Genomic DNA, 23,978 nt, shown 5'->3' with positions numbered 1-23,978 from the left:
TCACTTGGTTTCATCTCTCTAGGCTCCATTAGCATTTTCTTTTTCTCTCTTTTGGATCCTTCCTTGTTTCTCCCAGGGCATTTCTGTCTTAGCCTCCCTCACTTGGTTTCATCTCTCTGCTCTCTGTAGGTCTTTCTGGCTTCTCCTGGGGTGTTTTCGTTCTCTCTCTCAATATCTCTTCAAGGACTGGCAGATTGGCTGCAGGTCTGTGCCACATGTCTTCTTCCTGGGTTCTAGCTCACGCCCCCCCCCCCCCCCCCCCAACTGAATACATTGCGGGCTTGGTCTGAAATGAAGCACAGAAGTCCACCTTTCTCCTTGGCTGACCTGGTTAATCAGCACTTAGATACAAGGTATTCAGAGTCTTTAGGGTAATACCACGGTTTCACAACAGACATACTCGATCTTTTTTATTTTTGGATGGAGACTCATCTGAAGGGTGCTCGGTGGGCACGGGGGACCTCCGCGGGCCGTCCTGGCCGCCGGCACCCCTGTGCAGCTCGGGGCCAGCTTCCCGGGCCCCTGACCCAGGTGGGCCAGGGCTCAGCACCTCCGGAGAACGCGGGGCCTGCGAGACGAACCTCAAAATGCTTTTGTTGGTGGTCGGTGCTCATAAATATACTTAAATGAACAATTAACTTTTTGGTCTCAGATTTTTCTTCACTAAATATTTATCTGGTGGTCAAATGTTTTTCTCCAGGCACACTAAATGTGTACAGTTTACAAAGCCTTGTTTCTTTTAAAGAAGAAGGAATCTTTAAATGGCACTTACTTTTTTACTGTATTTCTCAAAGTTGGAATAGGAAATGACTAATAGGGAACTTTTACTTAAGCAGTTTTAGTAATAAACTAATAACAACTAATATTATTAGTCTAATAAATTTACTTTATCTTGGTCAAGTGATTTCTGATTTCACAAAAGGGCATGCTTTATGTTATCTTTTTTCTTTTATTTCTTTTTAGTTATAAGTTGTTTAGAATTCAGAATTATTTCTTAGAATTAATATTATAAATGGATGGTTTTCTCATTTTGTTGTACATTGGACTCTTGAAGCTTGTCCAAAATATGGTTTCCTAGGGCACATATTAAAAATATGTTGTTTGGGCAGCTGTGTTTTAATAAGCTAGTCACATGATTTGAATGCACACCAGTGTTTGAGAATCAATTTAAAAAAATTATGGTTGGATCTAGGGCCAGCCTATAAGGACTTGTTTACTCATAACATAACCAAACTAGCGTAGCTATTTTATTGATTTATTCATACAAAGGTAATGTTTTATCTACTCTCAAAGGCATTTGATGTGACTTATAAGTTTAAAATAATGTAAAATAATGGAAAGATGCCGAAAATCAGCAGAATTTGTAAATAAATCAGAATTATCTAGGGTGTTTCCACCAAGTACATAAGCCCTCACCTTACTCTGTTTCTCTTGAATTAGAAACTTTGAGTGTGTCCAGAGATACATGATTTGATAACTTTTCCCAGGATTTTTGAGATATACCTATGGTAAGAGTGTCTGAAGTAGAAAGAGTGCGATTAAACACAGAAGGGAGAATTTTTTTTATTTGCTCTTTGGAGTAAAGTTTGCTCCTTGTTTAGGCTGGCTGTTTATGTGAAGTTACACGTCAGTGTTTTAGGGTGCTACAAGGGCTGTAGGATAAACATAGCATATATTCTTGTGTGATCAGGTTTACTTAGGATAAGATTTATTTTTACATTAAAGTAAACATGGATATATTATGGAATAGAATTTAAAATTAACATGAATTTCTAAAAGAAAACACACTCAGTTTCTTGGTTTGGCGCTGGCAAATTGATGTATGTCTCCTGTATGGCCTGGGGCATTTGTCTTTAGAGAGATTAGAAAAGTTTGAAAACGGCTGATGCAGGCATGTTTGTCAGTCAGACATCTTAAGTTGGGAAATACATATCTACCTAGTTAAAAATGTCAATTTCATGTTTATTTGGTACAAAATTTCTATTTTGACTAGTGCATTTCCTAATATAACTTATGTAGACAGCGTAATTGAACACCATAAGTACATGGAACCTTGAGTAGGACATGAAATTTTGTTGGTTTGTCCAGAGTGATGCCCTGATAAATCCCAGAGTGATTTGAACAGTGAATAAAAAAGTATCTGCAAAGCCCCCTTCGGGGAATGGTGAGAAAAGGGGAAAATTCAACTTCCCCAAGTTGAATTCTTGGTGTTCTCACAAGCAGTAGGGATGGCCAGAGCAATGGGCTGGGCCTCCAATCTTGGGACTTACTTAACTCCACAAAGGATAGGTTAAGCCTACTTAAAATTGGGCCTGGGAGTCACTCCCAAAAGGGCCTCTTTTGTTGCTCGGATGTGGCTTCTCTCTCCAGCCAACAGAACAAGCAAATTCACCACCTTCCCCCTGTCTACGTGGGACATGACTCCCAGGGGTGTGGACCTTCCTTGAAACATGGGACAGAAATCCTGGAATGAGCTGAGACTCAGCATCAAGGGATTGAGAAAACCCCTAGAATGAGCTGAGACTCAGCATCAGGAGATTGAGAAAACCCCTAGAATGAGCTGAGATTCAGCATCAGGAGATTGAGAAAACCTTCTCGATCAAAAGGGGGAAGAGTGAAATGAGACAAAACAAAGTGTCAATGGCTGAGAGATTCCAGGCAGAGTTGAGAGGTTATCCTAGAGGTTATTCTTATGCATTAAATAGATATCACCTTGTTAGTCAAGATGTAGTGGAGAGGCTGGAGGAAACTGCCTGAAAATGTGGAGCTGTGTTCCGGTAGCCATGTTTCTTGAAGATGATTGTATAACGATATAACTTTCACAGTGTGACTGTGTGATTGTGAAAACCTTGTGTCTGATGCTCCTTTTATCTGCCTTATCAACAGATGAGTAAAACGTATGGAATAAAGATGAATGATAGGGGGAACAAATGTTAAAATAAATTTAGATTGAAATGCTGGTGATTGGTGAGGGGGAGGGGTGGGGGTATAGTGTGCATGAATTTTTTTCTGTTTTCTTTTTATTTCTTTTTCTGAATAGATGCAAATGTTCCAAGAAATGATCATGATGATGAATATGCAACTATGTGATAGTATTGTGAATTACTGATTATATATGTAGAATGGAATGATAAAAAATTACGAATGTTTGTGTTTGGTATTTTTTGGTATTTTAGAAAATTAATTAAAAAAAAAGAAAAAAAAAGTCAATTTGAGGACCAAAAACAGAACTGACTTAATGTTTATTTGTAGATAAGTATTTTTAATGCTTTCATGATTTTTGACTTTGTTCAATATCCTTTCCTCTTTCCAAAGTCTGTAAGTCCTGAAGATTCTGAGAAGAAACGCACTAATTATCAAGCTTATCGGAGCTACCTAAATCGAGAGGGTCCCAAAGCTCTGGGCTCTAAAGAAATACCAAAGGTAAGAGTACTGAGAGGGCTTATAATTCTGTAAGAGCCTCTAGCTGTGAGTCCATATATATGTTCATTGTATTTACAGCAGCAGAAAATTAATAACTAAAAATCAACAAAAATATTTAGTCACATCTTCCTGAATTTGGGATTATTATTCATATTATGACTACTCATGCTGTGGTACTCAGAAAAATTTTCCTTTAAATAAAAAGTTTCCTAAGAGGCATTCAAAATATTTGTTTAAATAAAATTTAAAACATACATTCCCTTAGTAAGATTTCTTGTGTGTTAAATTGCAGCATACACACATAGCAACTAAAGATCAAGTACTAAATTGTTCTTTACATTGGTTTAGTTTTTAACCTAAAAATTGTTTTGAAATGTCCTGTTTTACTTACTATTTGTTTAAATTTCTAATTTTATATAGACTTTGTACAGATGACAGTAGAACATAAACCTTTAATTGTTGAAAAATTTTCAGTTTATAATCTGATTGAGAATTTTGCTCTATCCTCTAATGATTCCAGTTGATTATGCTCTCATTTGTTTGTGTTAGAGAAATCTTTATGAGCTGTTCTTTCATTTTGTCTGCTGCCTAATATTTATTGAGTGTCCACTGTGTGCAGAGCACTGTGTTGGACTTTGAGGCATATAGCAGTGATGTAGATTAATGTTCTTTGCCTTCATGGCATTTATAGTCCAGTACATGGAAGAGATATTAAATAAATTAATAATTAAATGTAATTATAATATCAACCATAGGGAAAATACAAGATGCTGTGATTGAATGTAACAGAGGAAACTTGACCCTGGGTGGAGTATAGAGAGTAAGGGACATTTAAAAGGAGACTTGAAGATTAAAAGTGATCCTTCAGGTGCAAAGGGGTTGTGATGATAAGGTGAACCAATAGAGGGTCTATCGTGTGTGATGTCCCTGAGCAGGGAAAACTGTAGCCTGACATGTTGGAGGAACTGAAAGAAAAACAGCATAGTTGGAGCCAAGTGCCCAAATATGGGAGTTGCTTAAGAGGTAAATAGGGCCACATCTTGTAGGGGCTAATGTTGAGGACTTTTGCTTAAGAGAATCAGTTTTAAGTGAGGGAATAGCATGACCAAATCTGCATTTCTGAAAGTTCATTCTGCCTGCTGAGTATAAAGTGCATTGGGAGGGGACAGGAATAGACATAGGGAGAATAGGAAAAAATAGTGAAAAATGATAACTTGTTTGAAGTGGTAGCAGTGAAAGTGGTGAAAAGTGTAAAATATAAAATTTGCAAGATAATGGTAAGTGGGAAGTAAGAAAGAAAAAGTGTTCAGGATGATTTCTAGGTTATTGGCATAAGCGGCTGGGTAGATGCTGGTGCCATTGGAGGCAGACTAGGTTTGGGGAGATGATGAGTTTGTTATGGGACGTGCTCTGCTTTAGGTGCATGTGAGATGCCCATGTGGAGATGCTGAATAGTCCCAAATCTATGCAAATAGATTTGTGGGTCTGTACCTCAGGACACATGTCAGGGCTGGATATGGAAACTTGGGCATTATTGGCATATAGATCATATTTGAAGGGATTGATATGTATGGTAAACTGGTACAGAACGAAAAGAAGAAAGGGCCTTGCCCCCACTTTCTTCATAGCGAAACCCAGAAGAACAATGAAAAGCAGCAGCCGTAAAATTTAGGAGGTCAGCCTGGTAAGAGTGATGTCACAGAAGTAAAGGGAAGTGATAGTTTTTTATTTATTTATTTTTTCTTTTTTAAAAACATGTTTTATTGTAGTAACATATACACAACTCAAAATTTCCTATTTTAACCACTTTCAAGTCAAATTGTTCTTTTTTTATTAATTTTTAAATTTTTTTAAAAATATAACAACAAACGCAGTCATTCTTAACTTCTGATCATTCCATTCTGCATATGTAATCAGTAATTCACAATATCATCACAGTTGCACATTCATCATCATGATCATTTCTTAGACCATTTGCATTAGTTCAGAAAAAGAAATAAAAAGACAAAAGAAAAAAATCATACATACCCTTATCCCTCCCTTTCATTGATCACTAGCATTTCAATCTAAATTTATTTTAACATTTGTTCCCTCTATTAGTTATTTTTATTCCATACGTTTTACTTGAAGAGATAATAAAAACGATTAATTGATTAGCCCTGTCATGTTGGTAAAACACCAAGTAAGAGAAGATTGAAAATTGTCCATTGCATTTAGTCACATGTGTAATCATTAGTGACCTTAGCAAGAGCAGTTTCAATAGAATGGTGGAGGCAAACCCTGGTGAAAGTAGGTTGAAGAATGAGTGGGAGGAGACAAATGGAAACACCGTTAAGTAGATGATACATTTTAGAACCACCAAAAATGGATATCTTAGTTAGCTTAACCATAGACATATTTAAATTAAGTATCTATACAATCATTTTCTTGCATTGTAAGTTTCATAAACCAATTTAAAATTAAGGCAACAAGGAAAAAAGTCTACATAAAGCAAAATTCTTAAAATCTAAATATCAAACACTAACTTAGATACCATTTGATCAGCTGTCAAAACTGTGAATGTTCTCAAAATATCAAGTAGTAAGTTCTTAAAACTATCTGCATTGCTATAGTAATGACCTATGCTACTAAATATTTTCCTGATTTCAGGAAAATATGAAGATAGTTTTTTTATTTTTAATTGACAAACCGGAACAACATACAAACACAAACATTCTTAACATACAAACATTCCATATATGGTATGCAATCAGTGGCTTACAATATCATCACATAGTAGTGTATTCATCACCATGATCATTTTTAAGAACAAGATATAAATATTTTTACAATTAATATGTGAAAATCTTAACCACCTAAAATGGATATCTTAATTAGCTTATCTGTAGGCGTATTAAAAAAAAATCTTAGTAATCATTGTAAAACCTGTTTGTATAATATGTTTCATAAACCAATTTAAAATTAACGTAAGGAAGGAGAAAAATCTATAGAGAAAGTTTTTTAAATTCTAAATATTAAGCGTCATCTTAAATACTGTTTGTTTAATTATCAAAACTGTAGTCGTTCTCAGAATAACAAGTAAAAAGTTACAGATAAAAGCTTTGTAATAATTTGAGCTATATTACTAAATATTTTTAAATTTTGATTTCAGGAATTTATTTTATCTAATATTAGTATAGCTGCCTGTAGGGTTTTTTTTTTTAATCGTTTTCTTTTGTTCTAAAATATAACATATATATACAAAGAAAATAAAGAAAAAGGCAGTAATTTTCAAAGTACCCTTCAACAAGCTACAGAACAGGTCCCATAGTTTGTCATGGACTTCCATGCCCTCATCTCAGATTTTTCCTTCTATCTGTTCCAAAACACCGGTGGCTTTATCAGCGTCAGAATAATGGAATCATACAGTATCTTCCCTTTTGTGTCTGACTTATTTCACTCAGCTTTATGTCCTCAAGATTCATCCACGTTGTCATATGTTTTGGGACATAATTTTGTCTTAAATGCTGCATGATATTCCACCAGATGTATATACCTCATTTAGTTTATGCACTCATCTGTTGATGGGCACCTGGACTGTCCCCATCTCTTGGCAATTGTGAGTAGTGCCGCTATGAACATCAGTGTACAAATGTCTGTTTCTGTCACTGCTCTCAACTCTTATGGGCATATACCAACTATTGGTATTGCCAGGTCATAGGACAACTCAGTGTTTAGTTTTCTGAGGACTTGCCAAACTGACTTCTACAGCGGCTGAATCATTTTACATTCCCACCAACAGTGAATAAGCATTCCAATTTCTCCACGTCCTCTCCAACATTTATAATTTTCTGTCTGTTTAATAGCAGCCATTCTTATAGGTATGAGGTGATATCTCATTGTCATCTTAATTTGCATTTCCCTTAATGCCAGTGAAGATGAGTAGTTCATGTGCTTTTTAGCCATCTGTATTTGCTCTTCAGAAAAGTGCCTATTCATTTCCTCTGCCCATTTTATAATTGAGGTGTTTGTTCCTTTGTTGTTGAGCTATAATTTTTTTATGTACACAGGATATCCAATATGTGGTTTCCAAATATTTTCTCCCATTGTGTTGGCTTCCTCTTCACCTTTTTATCAGAGTCCTTTGATGCACAGAAGCTCTTGATCTTAAGGAATTACCATTTGTCTATGTTTTCTTTTGCAGCTTGTGCTTTAGTTGTAAAGTTTAAGAAGCTACCTCCTATTACTAAATCTTGAAGATGTTTCCCTACATTTTTTTCTAGAAGTTTTATGGTACTTGCTCTTACATTTAAGTCTTTGATCCATTTTGAGTTAATTTTTATATAGGGTGTAAGTTAGGGGTCCTCTTTCATTCTTTTGGCTATTGAAATTAGTTCTCCCATGCCCATTTATTGAAAAGGTATTCGGTCCCAATTCAGTGGATTTGGGGGCCTTATCAAAGATCAGATGTCCGCAGATTTGGTGGCCAATCTCTACACTCTCAGTTCTATTCCACTGGCCAGTCATTCTGTCTTTTTGCTAGTACCATGCTGTTTTCACCACTGTGGCTTTATAGTAATCTTTAAAGTCAGGAAGTGATAGACTTCCCACTTTGCTCTTCTTTTTTAGAATATCTTTAGGTATTTGGGTCTCTTTCCTTTCCATATAAATTTGATAGCCAGCTTTTCCAAGTCTTCAAAGTAGGTTATTGGGATTTTTATTTGTATTGCATTGAATCTGTAGATCAGTTTGGGTAGAATTGACATCTTGACAATGTTCAACCTTCCTATCCATGAGCATGGAATATCTTTCCAAGTAGGTAATATTTTTGAAAAGTTTGGCTATAAAGGGGAGGGAAGAAAGCGTTGTTATAACTAGAAATGTAAGATGGAGTCTAGGTGGAAAATGAATGCTGTTAAGGTTGGAGATACTTAAAACATGCTTTTTTGATGATGGAATAGATTTACTAGAAAGGGAGAGAGAGGTAGAAGATATACATGAAAGAGAAGGATAAGCAGAGTAGTATTAGATTTCCGAGATGAGAGGGGAGGGGATCCAGAGATTAGTAATTCCCCCAGTGAAAAGGGAGAAAGAATGATGTGGCTGGGGGGTCTGAACCTCAAAGGGTTAGTAGGTTGTACAGAAGGTTAGAGGAGGGTTACTTCCTGTACTTGGTGTATGAGAGATTAAGCAAGTACCACTTGAGAGGACTTCAAACAAAGTGTTGTCCTGAGGGGATAGCCAGGTTTTTTTTGTGTGTGTGAAGGTTAAAGTCATTGAGGGATGTTGGAGAAGAGGTTGAAGATATTTTTGGTAGTTAGCTCATCCTGGGATAGGAATTCTGGAAGGGTTCTACAGTGGAAAAGTTTGGAAGGGAGCCAATTGAAGTTTAATGAGGAAAGTGATATTCAGAGTCATGTGGGGCAATAGTTCAGAAGATGTTAGATGATTGGGGTGTGGGATAGGGCTTGCACGTGGAATTTTCTAAGTTATTTTGAATTTGTTAAGAAGAATTTAAGTATCTGTAGTGTTCATTAGGCCATTTCAGTCCTAGCACTTTAGGGCTTGAAGGGATCTTGAGATGTTTTTAGACCTCATGTCTTCAAGCAGATTTATAGCCATTTCTTTTTGTCTTCTAAGAAAGAATCTTTACCCAAATGGTGCAGTATTCAACTTGTATTGGGATAGGCTTTCAATATTGTTTACCTTCTTTTCAAGCTGTTGATCTCAATTTTCTGTTCAGAGTGTATTCAGTAACTTGGAGGGTCAATACTTAATTTTGATTTTGCTTGGTTGTATCATTTTCTTGAATCATTGAGTTACAAAAATCAAAAGTCTTTTAACTATATACAGTACCAATTAAGACTAAATGTCTCCTCTATTCTGAGTCTCTTTTATTATAAGAGTTATCTTTTCAAATAAGGATAATATGTTCTTGCCTGCAAGTTACTGACAGGTTGTTAGATTCAGTATTGTAAGGTAATAGGCAGAGAGAAGGACAAAATCTCAGACTTGTTAGAAACTTTCCTTTTTTAACAGTACCATGCATTGCTGTAAATTATTTAAAATTATACATTTTAATTAGTAGTTTAAATATAAAATAGGTATAATGGAAAATAGGATGAGTAGGTAATTTTAATAAGCTTTGTTGTATTGGATATGTTTGTAATTGTTAGTTTTATAAGTTTATTAAATGTTAATCTATGTAAGAATTTCTCAGCATTTAATTTCAGGTTCTAATTATTTGCCATGAATTTCCATCAGATTTTTCATGCTGAGGTTATTTATGATGTCAAATGAACAAAATCACCTTCCTGCAGTTTTGATGCCAAGTAGTTCTTTGGAAAGCTACCATGTAATTTCCTCCCGGTTTGAACATTTTGGTTTTTAGGGAGCTGAAAATTGCTTGGAAGGCCTTACATTTGTTATCACAGGAGTGCTGGAGTCTATTGAACGAGATGAAGCCAAGTCTCTAATTGAGCGTTATGGGGGAAAAGTAACCGGAAATGTCAGCAAGAGAACAAACTACCTTGTCATGGGTCGTGATAGTGGACAGTCCAAGAGTGATAAGGTGGGTACTGCTGTTTCTCATGGCAAGCTATGGATGTGACCATTTGTAGTAATTCCCTTTTTCACAGAATTAATTGGAAAAAAAAGATGGAAAAGTAATTTCTTCCCTACGTTATTTTTTCTCCACAGAAGTGTTGGCTTTGACCCTAGGACTTTGGTTTTCCAATTGAAAGCACAGTTCCTGTATACTTAACTTTCTTAGTCTAATATTCACGTATAAGTTTCTTTTTGAAATAGAAGTAAATAAAATTTTCCTTTTCTTCTAGTCTTAAATATTTTATATATGCCACTGTAGACTCCATTTTAACTATTTTTATTTGAAGCTCATCGAAAAGAAGCAGAAGAAGCAGCTCATGTCAGATAGGATAGGATTCTGTTCAGCTCCAAGTTGTAGAATGCCCAACTAACTACGATTTAAACAAATAGCTCCTTATTTTTCTCACCTAACAAGAAGGCAGGTGGTTGGTATGGGTAGTTCAGCAGCTCAGTAAATTAGTGAGATTATTTCTCTCCTTTAACTCTATATTACTTATTGTGTTAACTTTAGTCCTTATGCTTATTGCCTTGTAATTGCAAGTAGCTGCAGTTCTAGGCATTCAAGTCTGCATTTAAGGCAGGAAAAAGGAAGAAGTTGCAAGATGCTAAACATCTAGAGAATTTCACCTTAGTCTCATTGGCCAGAGCTTTCACAACACAGACTTGAGATTATAGTCATTCAGTGCTGCACAAGAGGTCAGGGAAGATCAGGACCTTTCTGACTCTCTTAGATAAATTATGATCTGTTACCTGGTAGTGGGCACATTGGAGTTCTAGCAAGGAAGAAAAGTGTGGGAAAGTGTCTGCATGAGCTAAACACGGGCATGAAGAACTGGACTTAAATCATCTTAGCTTTGGCCTTTTCTTAGGTAGAGGGAATAAATATTCCACAGAAGTAGTTAAGTAACACTTGAGGTGCCACCCATTACTCTTGCTGTCATGTTCTTTCTTTTTTTTTTTTGGGTAATATTCACTTTTAAATTTGATATCCTGTAAATTAAATACTACAATATAAAGTTAATACAATGTATATGATAAGGGGATAAAATAGGGAAGGAAACAAAGATACTTCTTTGTGTAAATGTTCATAACAAAACATTTCCACAAACCATATTCTTAAGAAAACAAAGAAATACTCATAATCATTATAGTCCTCATTTCTGTAATTGGTCATATGAATATAGCTTATATTTATAAAAACCTTCTTCAATGTCCCCCCTCATATTCTCTTTACCCTCAGCAAGCAACTTAGCTGGCCTTGGCTCTTTGCCTGGTGGGGTGGCTCTTTGCCTGGTGGGCATTCCTGAAGTTTCTAGGCCATTGGTAGTCCTGCCTGGATTGAGTTGTCGCAGTTTTCCATAGACTTTAATCGCAGGGTACGGTAGTACTAGGGATTCCCTAGGGGATCTCCTGTATTCAAGGCAAACTTCTTTATTTTACTTCTGTTGTGTACCTGCAGTCATATTTCCCCTTGATTATCAGGATCAATCACCCCAGTTAGTACAGTAATTCCATTCCTTGCCTGTTGATTCAGAAGCATGAGGAGCACAAAGTGCCAGTTGGTAGTCTTAACTTCCAGTTCAATGTCTACTAGTAGAAGCATACCTCCTTTCGGAACTAAGACCTGTGAACTAACCGAGCTTATAAGTCCCAGGGGCAGGAAGCAAAAACCTTTCTAGTGGCTCACTAGGTGTAACAATGAGTAGTGTCACTCCCATTTCCACCTCTTGATTCCTGGTCCCTGAATCATGGTATTGCTCCCAGTTGACCCTCTAATTGAGTCTTAAAAGATGATTCCACCATTCTGTCAAACCACATGCTTCAGTATAATCAGGAACATGGTAAGACCAGTGAATTTCATGCTCATTCCTGGGCTTCATTTACTGTGAAGTGGGTTCCTTGATAAGATTAATGCTGTGTAGAATTACCAGTATTGTAGATAAGACATTCGATAAGTCCACTGATGATAGTTTGGGCAGAAGCAGTGCATTCAAGGAAGGCAAATTCATATCCAGGGTTTGCATCTATTCCCCTATAGCAGTATTCCAGTAAGAATAAATTTCCATTCCATGATGGACTTATTCTAATGTAATTAACCTGCACCAGTAGCAGAATAATCATCTCAGGGAATGGTGCCATATCAAGGACTGAGTATAGGTCTCTGCTGCTATCAGACTGGGCACTCAGCAGTGGCTGTAGCCAAGTTGGTCTTGGTGAATGGAATTCCATGTTGCTAAGCCCATCCATAACCTTCATCCTCACTGCCATGGCAACTTTGTTCATAAGTACATTGGTCAATGACAGGAATAGATGAAGTCTTTCAGCAGTGCATACAGGAGCATCTTCACACTTCAGTTCTCTAGTTGGACACCCAAGATGCTAGAGCATGCCTAGGGCTCAGCACACAACCGCAGGAGAGAAGACAGCGAGTGACTGGGAACCGCGAGCCGGGGCCCGAAGGGCAAGGTGGGCCCCGCGGGGGCGTGGGCAGAGAGGGAATACCTGGGCTGCTGGCTGCTCCAGACGGCTGGTTCTTCCACCACTCGTCTCCGAGATCATCTGCCATCTCCGCTCCGGATGCTCTGTGGGCTGCCACCTAGGGAATAGGAAGGCAGCGGGGACTCCTGTTCTTTCTTTTTAATGTTACTTTTTCAGTATATATCTATATATGTATTCCAGTGTTATCTAATTTACAAAAGTGTTTTTTTTACCTACCAGTAGGTCCTAGGATTTTTTTTTAATAGAAAGGAATATTTAGGATGCGGTTTTAATGATTTGGATTTTTAATCAATAGGCGGCAACCTTGGGGACAAAAATTATTGATGAAGATGGCCTACTGAATATGATTCGAACTATGCCAGGAAAGAAGTCCAAGTATGAAATAGCAGTGGAAGCTGAGGTTTGTCTAAATAATTTGATTTATTTAAGTTGATATATAGCAACTTTCCTGTTTCATAGATACATTTCTTGGGTGGGTATCAGCTGTCAGCTAAAAGATGAACCTTTCCTGTACAAATGAGCTTACCTTATTTCCTGTTGAGCAGAGTACTCCGTTTCTGAGTGTCTTTGGTATATTTCTTTGCTTTTCTCAAAGGAATATGAGGAAAGAGATGAGAGAATGTATTATGTTTTTAATATCTGTTTATTAAACCCCTTGTTTTTTGAGTTGACTTTGCACAAAGATTGTTGTTTAAGAGTTTTTTAAAAAGACATGCTACAGGTGTTAGCATGGTAAATCCATGTTCAATTAGAACTGTATTAGGACTTTTTTTCAGTTGTGACAGAAATCCAGCCCAGCTTTAGCAACTAAAGGGAAAAGTGTTGGCTCATAATTAAACTATGGACATAGGGTGGGTCTGATCTAAGAACTGGATCTAGAGACTACGATGCTTTCAGGATTCTTTTTAGTTTCTGTCTCTTTGCTTCTTCTGAGTGTTAGCCTTTTTCTCTGATCACAGGCCTTTTCTACATGCTGGATATAGGGATGCAAGCAGCTCAAGATTGAAGTCTCTGTCTCTGTCACCCAAGTGGCAAGATGGTCTTTCCAGTTTATTCCAATAAGAAAAATCCTGGGGAAAGATTTGGATTGGCCCTACATCCAGTGTTCCCTAATATTACCAGCCGACATAACCATAGTACATTTAATAAAATCAGGAAATTGACATTGGTATAATACTGTTTCTAAACTACACTGTATTAAAATTTCACGTTTCTCTTCTGATATCCTTTCTCTGTTCAGGATCCAATCCAGATACTGCACTGCATTTAGTTGGGTATTAGTCTCTAATCTGTGACAGTTCCCCAGTCTTTTGTTGTCTTTTCTGACTTTGATATTTTTGATGTTGTTCTGTAAAATATCTCTGAATTTGAGTTTGATTTTTTCATGGTTAGATCGAGGAGAACACCACAGAAGTGATCTTATGTCCTTGTCAGTGCATCATGACTGACATGTACATGGTGGTCACTATGTCATTTTTGTAAAGTTGTAAAGGTGGTGATTTCCACAAATAGCAAGTCTGTCCTGAAAAGACCATCATAGGTTGCATAGCTCATTTGGCTATCTCACATTGCCCTCTAGAGTAAACTTAGCAGGATGAAGATTCAGTATGTTTCATTGGCTTTCTTCTTTTTTTTTTTCTTTCTTCTCATTTTTCCAATTTTTTAAGGTGAAGAAGGAAAAATCCAAATTGGAAAGAACGCCTCAAAAAAATGAACAAAAAAAAAGGAAAACTAGCCCAAATAAGAAGGAATCAGAATCTAAAAAGAGCAACCTGACTCCCAAAAGGGTCAACTCTATAAAGCCCATAAAAACGGAAATGAGTGTGTTTCGGAAAGGCCTGGACTTTAAGGAGCAAGTGGTGGGAGAGACAAATGGTGACAGCAGGGTGAGGCATTTAGCTGATGAGAGCAGTGAAAACCATGTGGAAAGCTTGCTCTGGGTGGATAAATATAAGCCAACCTCACTTAAGACCATAATTGGACAGCAAGGTGACCAGAGCTGTGCCAACAAACTTCTCCGCTGGCTCCAGAACTGGCATAAGAGTCCATCTGAAGATAAAAAACATGGTGAATTTACAGCTTCACTCATTTTTGTGTGTGTCTGTCGACATGTAATTGCTCAATTACACATACGTAAGGTTGTCTAAATAGTCCATTTGCTTATCAGCAAACATTTATTGAGAGTCTACTCTGGGCCCACGTGCTGTACTAGACCCTGGCAGTGCTATTGTAAACAAAACACAGTTCCCTTCCGGGAGCTCACAGTTAGTGAGGGAGACATATAAACTAACAATTAAAGCATATTATGCTTGGTACTGTTATAAGAGTAAGTATAGGGTGCTATGGTGACGGGGTTGTATGGTTAGGGAAGTGTTCTTGAAGGAAAGGATGTCTAAGCTATGAATTGAAAACAAAGTAGGAGTTAGCCAACTAAAGGGCAGGGGTGGGTGTTTAGCTAAGTAAAGGGAAGGGGATGTGCCAAAGTATGATGACCTATGTGATCAAGGCCACTGAAAGGAGACTGGGGGAAAGGCATGGATAAAAAGCTGAGGCTTACTTACAAAGAGCAAGCAGCCTATAAGTAGCATGTATGGTTTGCTTCTGGTGGGTCTGCAGGCCTGAGCTTTTGTAGTTTCTTTGCTTGTTTACTATGTATGGAAAATGAAAAGCCAGAATAATGTCCGAAGTATTATTAGAACTGAGGTTTCAGATCGCAGATGTTAGTAGTGTTTTAAAAAAGTTTTTCTGCAGCCCTGGAAGGTCTGTCTTCTCTTGGGGATATTGTGTGAGAAGCAGGAAGGCAAAATTTAGTGAGTGTCATGGTGAATTCCTAAAGTGATGACTGGCTTATTAGTTTCTTGGTGGTCACAAGACATTGGCCAACGATGCCAGTTTATTTATTTAAAAAAGTTGAATAATATAATGTTAGTGATAACAGATATAATTTAAGTTGAATGTTTGATTTTCTGAAACCACATAAACTCTAAAGGTGGATAACTACATCGTGTGTCTGGAGAAGACTTTTGATACCTGTAGTCCCTTTTCCCATGCCTTTCGGCAGTAGATGTAACCATCTCTCATTCATTGTCTACACTTTTGAGCTGCCTTTATGTGACAGACATGCATATGGTGAAGGGAGGAGAATATTCTAGAGTTGAGTTGTGCATGATAATTGTAGCACAGCATCTTTAATCCATGATTTCTTTTTGTGTTTATGTAAAATCTTGTTAACATTTATGGAAGCATGCCAGGCTCTGCTCACCATTTTCATTCTCACAACGTCCGTGTCAGAATATACTTTTATCTATCTTAATTTTACAAATGAAGTACACATAGAGGTTAAGTCACTTCTCAGATACTTGCAGTTGTCTAGAAGTGGAATTAGGATCAGAACCTGGGTATTCTACTCCGTGTGCTTTTGTTGGAAAAGAAACTCTTAAAATTGTTTCAAATCAGAGTTTTAAAGTTAATTAATTTTAGCTTTTTATTTTGGGTGGAGGGGAGGGAGTAGAATGTTACTAAATGCTTAGGAGCCTATTGTTTATACTATGTTGAAAATAATCTGCAAATTTAGAACCAAACTGGGGGATTGCTCTCCATGCCAAGCTTATGCACAGCTGTGCCTGCCATTCATGAATTCTATTAGGTAATACAGGCTAACACTTTGGTATTTCTTTTTTCCTAGCAGCAAAGTTTGGTAAATTTACCGGCAAGGATGATGGGTCTAGTTTTAAGGCAGCATTGCTCTCAGGCCCTCCAGGTGTTGGCAAGACAACCACAGCTTCTCTGGTTTGTCAGGTGTGTATTTTGTTGAAGTGCAGTTGGAAAGATAATCTACAAGTGGGCATGTGTAGGAGATATGTATGAATGGAGTGTATATGAGGTGTAATGTTATATTTTAACCTGCAGTGAATGTATATGTCTCTAAAACCAAACCTTTAGAATTTGCTTGGACTCTGATGATATTTGTCATTTTTATCCTTTTATTATTTTTTTAAATTTTGATAATTAATGATAATAGGTAGCATTTATCTATATGCCAGGCAATGTGCTAATAAGTACTTGGGTACATCATCTTATAGATCATGTCTTATAGTCCCTTATAAAATAGGTGTAGCTATCTTATAGATCTTTGTAATAATTCTGTGAGATAGATAGTGTTTGTTGTATTCATTTAACAAATGAAACAGGCTTGGAGAGGAGGGTGATAATATAGGGAGTGTGATGCAAGGTTCCTGCTCCTCACTCCTAAGTTATACTGCCTTTGTACTTGTTAGTTGTCACTGTCACTGCCATATCTCTAGGTAGCAGGAGGACTTCATTTCTCCAGGTCCTAGAGCAGATCAGAGTTTGTGTTGCTATCAAATGATAAAAAAGGGATTATGAACTTATTTTAAATTTAGTGCTGTATTCCTCACCCGCTGCTTCATAAGTGGTTTCTTTTGGTCTTCTATCATATGGACCAGAGCTTAAATTTTTAGCTGGCATTAGAACTATATGTTTTCCACTGGGTTTATGAATATTTTTAAAAAAGTAAAAGTTTTTTTTTTCTAGTGCAACACAGCCCCCATATGAACATGATTCTTTCTCTCCCTTTATTATTATAAATAGTTGTTTTGGGGAATTAAGACATTTTATAAGATGATCAATTTGGGAAAAAGAATCAGAATAACTTGAATAGTATATTGGGATAGCTTGACAAAGAACTATTATAATTTATCTTGAAGAGGTAAGAATTACTTTTTAGTGTTTATTTTAAAAGATTAATTCTGCATGTGATATTGAAATTTTGAGATGATTACATTCATTTCTTTCTAGGACTTTTAAAAGCAAGCTTAGTAAAAGTCTTTGCTCAAATATATTCTTTCAAATTAGTGATATCAGCTGAGGTTTTCAGACTGAACATGTGTGTTTATATCTGATATTTTATAAATGTCTTTTTTTGTTAATTTTTTTTTTATTTAAGAAAACAAACAATACACTTAGAACCACCAATGATGGATATCTTAGTTAGCTTAACCAAAGGCATATTCAAATAAAGTATCCATATAATCATTGTAACACCTGTGTTGTGCAGTAAGTTTCATGAACCAATTTAAAATTAACGCAGAAAGGAAAAAATCTACATTTTCAGATAGCAAAGTTCTTACATTCTAAGTATTAACACTAACTTAGATACCATTTGATCAGCTGTCGAAACTGTGAATATTCTCAAAATATCAAGTAGAAAGTTCTTACAAATATCTGCATTGCTATAGTAATGACCTATGTTACTAAATATTTTCCTGAATTCAGGAAAATATGAAGATACAAATATTTTTACAGTTAACATATGGAAATCTCAGTCACCTAAAATGAATATCTTAGCTTATCCATAGGCATATTAGAAAAAAATTTTAGTAATCATTGTAAAGCTTGTTTGTACAATTACGTTTCATAAACCAATTACAAATTAAAGCAAGGAAGGAAAAAAAATCTATAAATACTGATACCAGTTACTTGAATTCTAAATATTAAACAATATCTCAAATAACATTTGATTACCCATCAAAACTGTGTGTGTTCTGAAAATATCAAGTAAAAAGTTATTGCAAATAACAACTTTGCTATGGTAGTGAGCTATGTTACTAAATATTTTCAGATTTTTGATTTCAGGAATTGATTTTATCTAGTATTATTTAACTACCCATAGTTTTTTTTTAAACTGTTGTTTAGTTGTACAATGCAAAACTATATATACAAAGAAAAGAAAGGAAAAAGCAGTAATTTTCAAAGCACACTTCAGCAAGCAGCTGCAGAACAGTTCCAAGTTTGTCATGGGCTACCATGCTCTCAACTCAGATTTTTCCTTCTAGCTGCTCCAGAACACTGGTGGCTTTGGAATGGAATCATACAGTATCTGTCCTTTTGTGTCTGACTTATTTCACTCAGCATTATGTCCTCAAGGTTCATCCATGTTTCATATGTTTCAGGACATCATTTTGTCTAAATGATGTGTAATATTCCATCGTATGTATATACTACATTTTGTTTATCCTTTCATCTGTTGATGGGCAGGCACCTGGATTGTTTCCATCTTTTAGCAGTTGTGAATAGTGCTGCTGTGAACATCGGTGTACAAAATGTCCGTTAATGTCACTGCCCTCAACTGTTTCATAAATCCCTTATATTGTGAGGCATATAATAGTTAACCTCATGTTGGTCTCTTAGTATTATACTTCTCTTTAATCTTTTATTCCACAGAAATTTATGTGATTTTTCTACCCTCTGCCCTTCCTAAATGCTCTCTATAAATGTGTTTGTACAAATTTGGGATAATTAATAATTTTTATGATGATAACATTTTCCCATATTATGATTAGGAATTGGGATACAGCTATGTGGAATTGAATGCAAGTGACACTCGGAGTAAGAACAGCTTGAAAGAGATTGTTGCTGAATCACTGAATAATACCAGCATCAAAGGCTTCTATTCAAGTATGTGGTTTTTGAACCTTCCTTGGGCTATGCAAGAAAAAAAGTTCATTTCAATGTTTAGTAACAGATGTTGAACACCACTGTGTGCCAGGCACTCTTCTTATAAATCTCAGAGCGAAAGAGGGAATAAGGAAAGCATTTGACGTAGCTGTTACTGGGCAATAGTTCTTAGCTTTTTTTTAGGTGTTATTGGTTTCTGGGAATCTGATAAAAATGTATATGTACATATACATATACACATACACACATTTTGCATATGCTTTAAGTGAATTCACGGATGAATCCTGTGAAGAGGGAAAGGAAATGGGCAGGCCACGGTGGCTCAGGAGGCTGAGTTCTCGCCTGCCCTGCTGGAGACCCAGGTTTGATTCCCGGTGCCTGCCCATGCAAGAAAAAAAAGAGGGAAAGGAAATAAAGAGATAATACAGTGTGATGGGTGAGATATTAGAGGCCTGTAGATTAAAATAGTTCTGTCTGGAGTGTTGGAGAAAGTTACTGATAAGAGGTAACATTTATTTGAAGGGCCCTAAAAAATGATAAAGAGAACAGTTTGGGGATGGAAGAAGTCATTTCAGGCAAAGGTGGTAGAAGGGGAGCAAAAGATAGGATACATCCTGATATTTCATCACTTGGCATTAATTAAATAAATTATGATACATGTGCAAAATGAAATATTAGCCTTTAAACCGAGGTGTTCTTTATCTACAGATAAGGAGAAATGACCAAAATCTTTTAAAATTAAATTATAAAACCAGGGTTTACATTTTTTATGTCTACATGTTTTTAGTAGGTATTGACTATCTCTTGAAGGATATACAAAAGAAACTGTTAACAATGTTTGCCCAGGGGAAGGGAAGCTATGGGGCCTATGGGTAGGGCCGAGGGAATTTCTTTTCATTGTATAGTCTTTTATACCTTTTGAATTTTGTATTATGGACTGTATTAACCTGTTAAAAATGATATAATTTTTTTAAAGCAGTAGTTGTTATTTTTTGTTCCATTCTGTTGCTTTTCAACATGGATCAGGTGGAGCAGCCCATTCAGTAAGCATGAAACATGCTCTCATCATGGATGAAGTAGATGGCATGGCAGGCAATGAGGACAGGGGAGGAGTTCAGGTAATGGAAGCACCATGTATTCATTATTTTCTTGTTGGTTTTTAGATTTAAAAAGAATATTTAAAGAGTAATTATTATGCTCTGCTATTTATGGCAATAAAGATATGTTTCTGAGGAAGTGTTAGTAAACCTAAATGTGGTATGGCATTTTGTTGTTTTTGAAATAATTTTTTGTTGCAAATTTGACTTTTAGGAGTTAATTGGCCTGATAAAACATACAAAAATTCCCATTATTTGTATGTGCAATGACAGAAATCATCCCAAGATTCGCTCTTTGATTCATTATTGTTTTGATCTTCGTTTTCAAAGACCTCGAGTTGAACAGATTAAGGTATGATGATTGGGTTTTCCTCCCTTCAGCAGACTATCCTACTTTTTTTAAGGTCAATTTTTAAATGTGCCTGATAAATATTTTTAAAGTATCTGATTAGATTAATTTTTTTAAATCATTAAAGATTCCCCCTTTATTGATTTCAGGGTGCTATGATGTCTATTGCATTTAAGGAGGGTTTAAAGATTCCCCCGCCAGCTATGAATGAAATAATTTTAGGAGCTAACCAAGATATCAGACAGGTAAATTAAATATATTTAATATATATTGTTATTAAGTAATATGTTTAATTCAGATGTTTTGAATTGATGCCTTCAACCTTGAGTGGGAGGAAATTTTACCATTTTGACATTGTCTTACTTGTGATTCTTTTAGGTTTTACACAATCTGAGTATGTGGTGTGCACGGAGTAAGGCATTAACCTATGACCAGGCCAAGGCTGATTCTAATAGGGCCAAAAAGGATATAAAACTGGTAAAATAAATATTTTTCAGTTACTTTTCCAAACCAAAACACTTCTTGGTTCTAGATATTAACTTAGTAGAAATAATCCTTATAGCTTCCTCTATACATGTAGAACCCATGGATATTTATATTATAACAAGAGCCATAGACAGTTGTTTAAACTGTTTCTAATACAAATTAATTTTTCCTCAAGTGCTATTGATGTATATTGTAAATTATGAGAAAGAGATAAGTGTTAAATTACACACTTCAAATAGTTATTCCCTTGTGTATAGATTTATCTTTTGAATGTTTTGGGACTACAGACTTAACTCAGAGATACTGCAGGTTTGGTTTCAGACCACTGCGATAAAGTCAGTACTGTAATAAAGTGAGTCATGTGAAATTTTTGCTTTCCCAATGTATATAAAAGTTATGTTTACACTATACTGTAGTGTGTTATATGTGCAGTAGCATTATGTCTAAAAAAACAATGTACGTTTCTTAATTAAAATGTGACAGAGACATGAATTGAACACATGCTGTTGAGAAAATGGCATTGATAGACTTGCTTGACCTATCAAGTAAGGTCAAGATAGGTTGCTGCAGACCTACAATTTGTAAAAAACACAGTTATCTGTGAAACGCAATAAAGCAAAGTACAATGAAACGAGGTATGTCTGTATTCAGAATAGTCTCTTTCAAATGCTTTATTTTATAACCTCTAGATAATTAGAGGTCTGTATCAGTTACCTGTTTGTTTCATTTCATCTAGTCATTAGTCAGAATTTATTACACAGTGAGATTGCTTCATATTAAGTAGTGTTTTTTGTCTTTATGTATATTTTTTGTTTCTTTTTTAGGGCCCATTTGATGTTGCACGGAAAGTATTTGTAGTTGGGGAGGAGACTGCTCATATGTCACTTGTGGACAAATCAGATCTCTTTTTTCATGATTATTCAATAGCACCCCTCTTTGTCCAGGAAAACTACATACATGTGAAGCCTGTAGCTGCAGGGTGAGTGTTCAGAGATAGTGAGGAGTGTGTTAGCCCTGCAGAGGTCAGTCACCTGGGCAGGAGGTTTGTGGGGGCCAGACAGTAGTGTAATCCAGACTGATTCCTTCCTGCAGGGGTGACTTGAAGAAGCACTTGATGCTTTTAAGCAGAGCAGCAGATAGTATATGTGATGGTGACTTAGTGGACAGTCAGATTCGGAGTAAGCAAAACTGGAGTCTTCTGCCCACACAGGTAAGCATAGTGCTCTTCTTAAAGTGCAGACTCTGCTTTAGTTAAAGAGAACAAAATGGCTTTAAGATACTTATAATTATTTGAAATATCAGATAAATATTATGGCTCCTCTGACAAAAGTACAGTTTGTTATAGATTAAAACACTCTATGGTGACTATGTTTCTTTATATAGCCTTATTTTTAATGTTTCAAATATTTTAATGGAAATAGGAAGTTTAGATTTTGGTCATTACTAAGATGTGAGTCAAAAGTTTCATTTGCTGTCATTTACCTTAAAAATCCTTTTTTTTTTTTTGCCCGTTGGCTTTCTCAGATGGTTCCTTTATAGCTCCTCCTGAAAGTTGTGCATCAGGGCAGGGTGACAACCATTTCTCTGATATATGAGTTTTGATTGTCTCCTTCCTCACTATAGAGGTAGCTTTAGATTGCGTATTGTATTTATAGTTACCTTTTACTTACTCAGAACCATGTTTGGCAGACATTCATAATCAGGAGTGTTTTTTCTTGTACTTATTTGAGTTTTATGTATATATACACGATTGTTGGCCTGACTAATAAGTAGGACTTCTGGAACGACTGCCCTTCTCTTAACTCTATCCATACATTGTTTGAAAACAAACAAAAAAACAAAGATTCATTCTGGATATACAGAAACTTTTTTCTTTTGTTTCAAAAGTGTTTATTTATTTTACCTAATAATTATACTTTTAAAAATTTATCCTAAAGAAGTACCGTCACCCATGGGAAAAAGTTAATACACAAAATATTCCCTAAAGCATTAGTTCTGATGCAAAAAATTGGAGAAAATCTCCATGGTCAGCCATAAGATTAATTACGGTAAATCCTTTTGGTGGAAATTTATGCAGTCTTTAGAATTACTTATAAAGATTATCTAATATGAAAAACATGCTTAAAATAGAATGTTATTAGAATAAAGCAGGATACACAATTATATGTATAGTATAAATCCAATCTTTAAAAAAGTGAAAACACTGGACAAGTGAAAAGATTCTTGCAAGAGAATCTCTTTGAGGGCCAAAGCAGTTTTTGATCCAAGTGTTTACCACAATCATTTTGTCTTCTTTGGGAGAAATTTCCCACATACCTCATCAGGAACAGATGAGGGAAAGGGACTGATTGCTCTGCAGTTAAGCATCCAGTAACTGTTAAGAAAGCATCTTTGCCCTGAACTTTATGTGCTGGACTGAACTTGCATTTTTTCCAGGCCATTTATGCCAGTGTTCTTCCTGGAGAGTTAATGAGGGGGTACATGACCCAGTTTCCCACCTTCCCAAACTGGTTGGGGAAACATTCGTCTACAGGCAAACACGATCGTATTGTTCAGGACCTGGCGTTGCATATGAGTCTCAGGTAAGCGGTATTATTCCATTTCTGTCATTTCGTTGACAGTAAGTATAGCTATGAGGTTGTGTTTTAGTTTTTATTTTATTGGTAACTAGATACATGAGCCTTTGTATTTTCTGGGCCAGCATTTTAACATCTGTAGTCAGGGTTACACTTGGTTTACCACTTAATAAGGGTGCTTTTAGAGAATAAAATCAGATGATAGATGTTTCATAACTTTAAAATAAATTTTAAAATTATACGTATATATCTGAGGTGATGTTTTTATGTATTAATGGTTTGTATGCTTGGTACCAATAAGAATAATGTCTCAACTTCTGAATAATTTCATAGGAAAAAAGGAACTAGTTAAATAAACAAACTAGTTCTTAATCTAGCCTAGCAGTATATTGACCTAGTTATTTGAGTTAAGAGGATACACTTCAGCATATAACCAGAGGAGCACAGGCAGATAATTGAAAACTGATATGCTTGTAGAAGTTTAAG

General features: G+C 35.9%; 1 protein-coding gene across 3 annotated transcripts in view; it reads left to right on the top strand.

Moving 5' to 3' along the window:
* The window catches only part of RFC1 (replication factor C subunit 1), a 125,571-nt gene that overhangs the window by 96,907 nt on the left and 4,686 nt on the right, over window positions 1-23,978 (top strand). For 2 of the 3 annotated variants that reach the window (XM_077136617.1, XM_077136615.1), the window contains 13 exons: window positions 3,316-3,423; window positions 9,794-9,973; window positions 12,803-12,907; window positions 14,175-14,574; window positions 16,193-16,305; window positions 18,870-18,984; window positions 20,011-20,102; window positions 20,296-20,433; window positions 20,580-20,675; window positions 20,809-20,907; window positions 21,741-21,895; window positions 22,009-22,126; window positions 23,353-23,498. In XM_077136617.1, coding sequence (XP_076992732.1) covers window positions 3,316-3,423; window positions 9,794-9,973; window positions 12,803-12,907; window positions 14,175-14,574; window positions 16,193-16,305; window positions 18,870-18,984; window positions 20,011-20,102; window positions 20,296-20,433; window positions 20,580-20,675; window positions 20,809-20,907; window positions 21,741-21,895; window positions 22,009-22,126; window positions 23,353-23,498 — 1,865 coding nt within the window. The remainder of the gene's footprint in view (window positions 1-3,315; window positions 3,424-9,793; window positions 9,974-12,802; window positions 12,908-14,174; window positions 14,575-16,192; window positions 16,306-18,869; window positions 18,985-20,010; window positions 20,103-20,295; window positions 20,434-20,579; window positions 20,676-20,808; window positions 20,908-21,740; window positions 21,896-22,008; window positions 22,127-23,352; window positions 23,499-23,978) is intronic. The other variant, XM_077136616.1, reaches the window with a different exon arrangement.

This window comes from Tamandua tetradactyla, chromosome 19 (genome assembly GCF_023851605.1).
Source record: "Tamandua tetradactyla isolate mTamTet1 chromosome 19, mTamTet1.pri, whole genome shotgun sequence".
Taxonomy (NCBI): Eukaryota; Metazoa; Chordata; class Mammalia; order Pilosa; family Myrmecophagidae; genus Tamandua; species Tamandua tetradactyla.
Note: the sequence above shows the minus strand (reverse complement) of the source record. Positions and strands in the feature narration are given on the sequence as shown.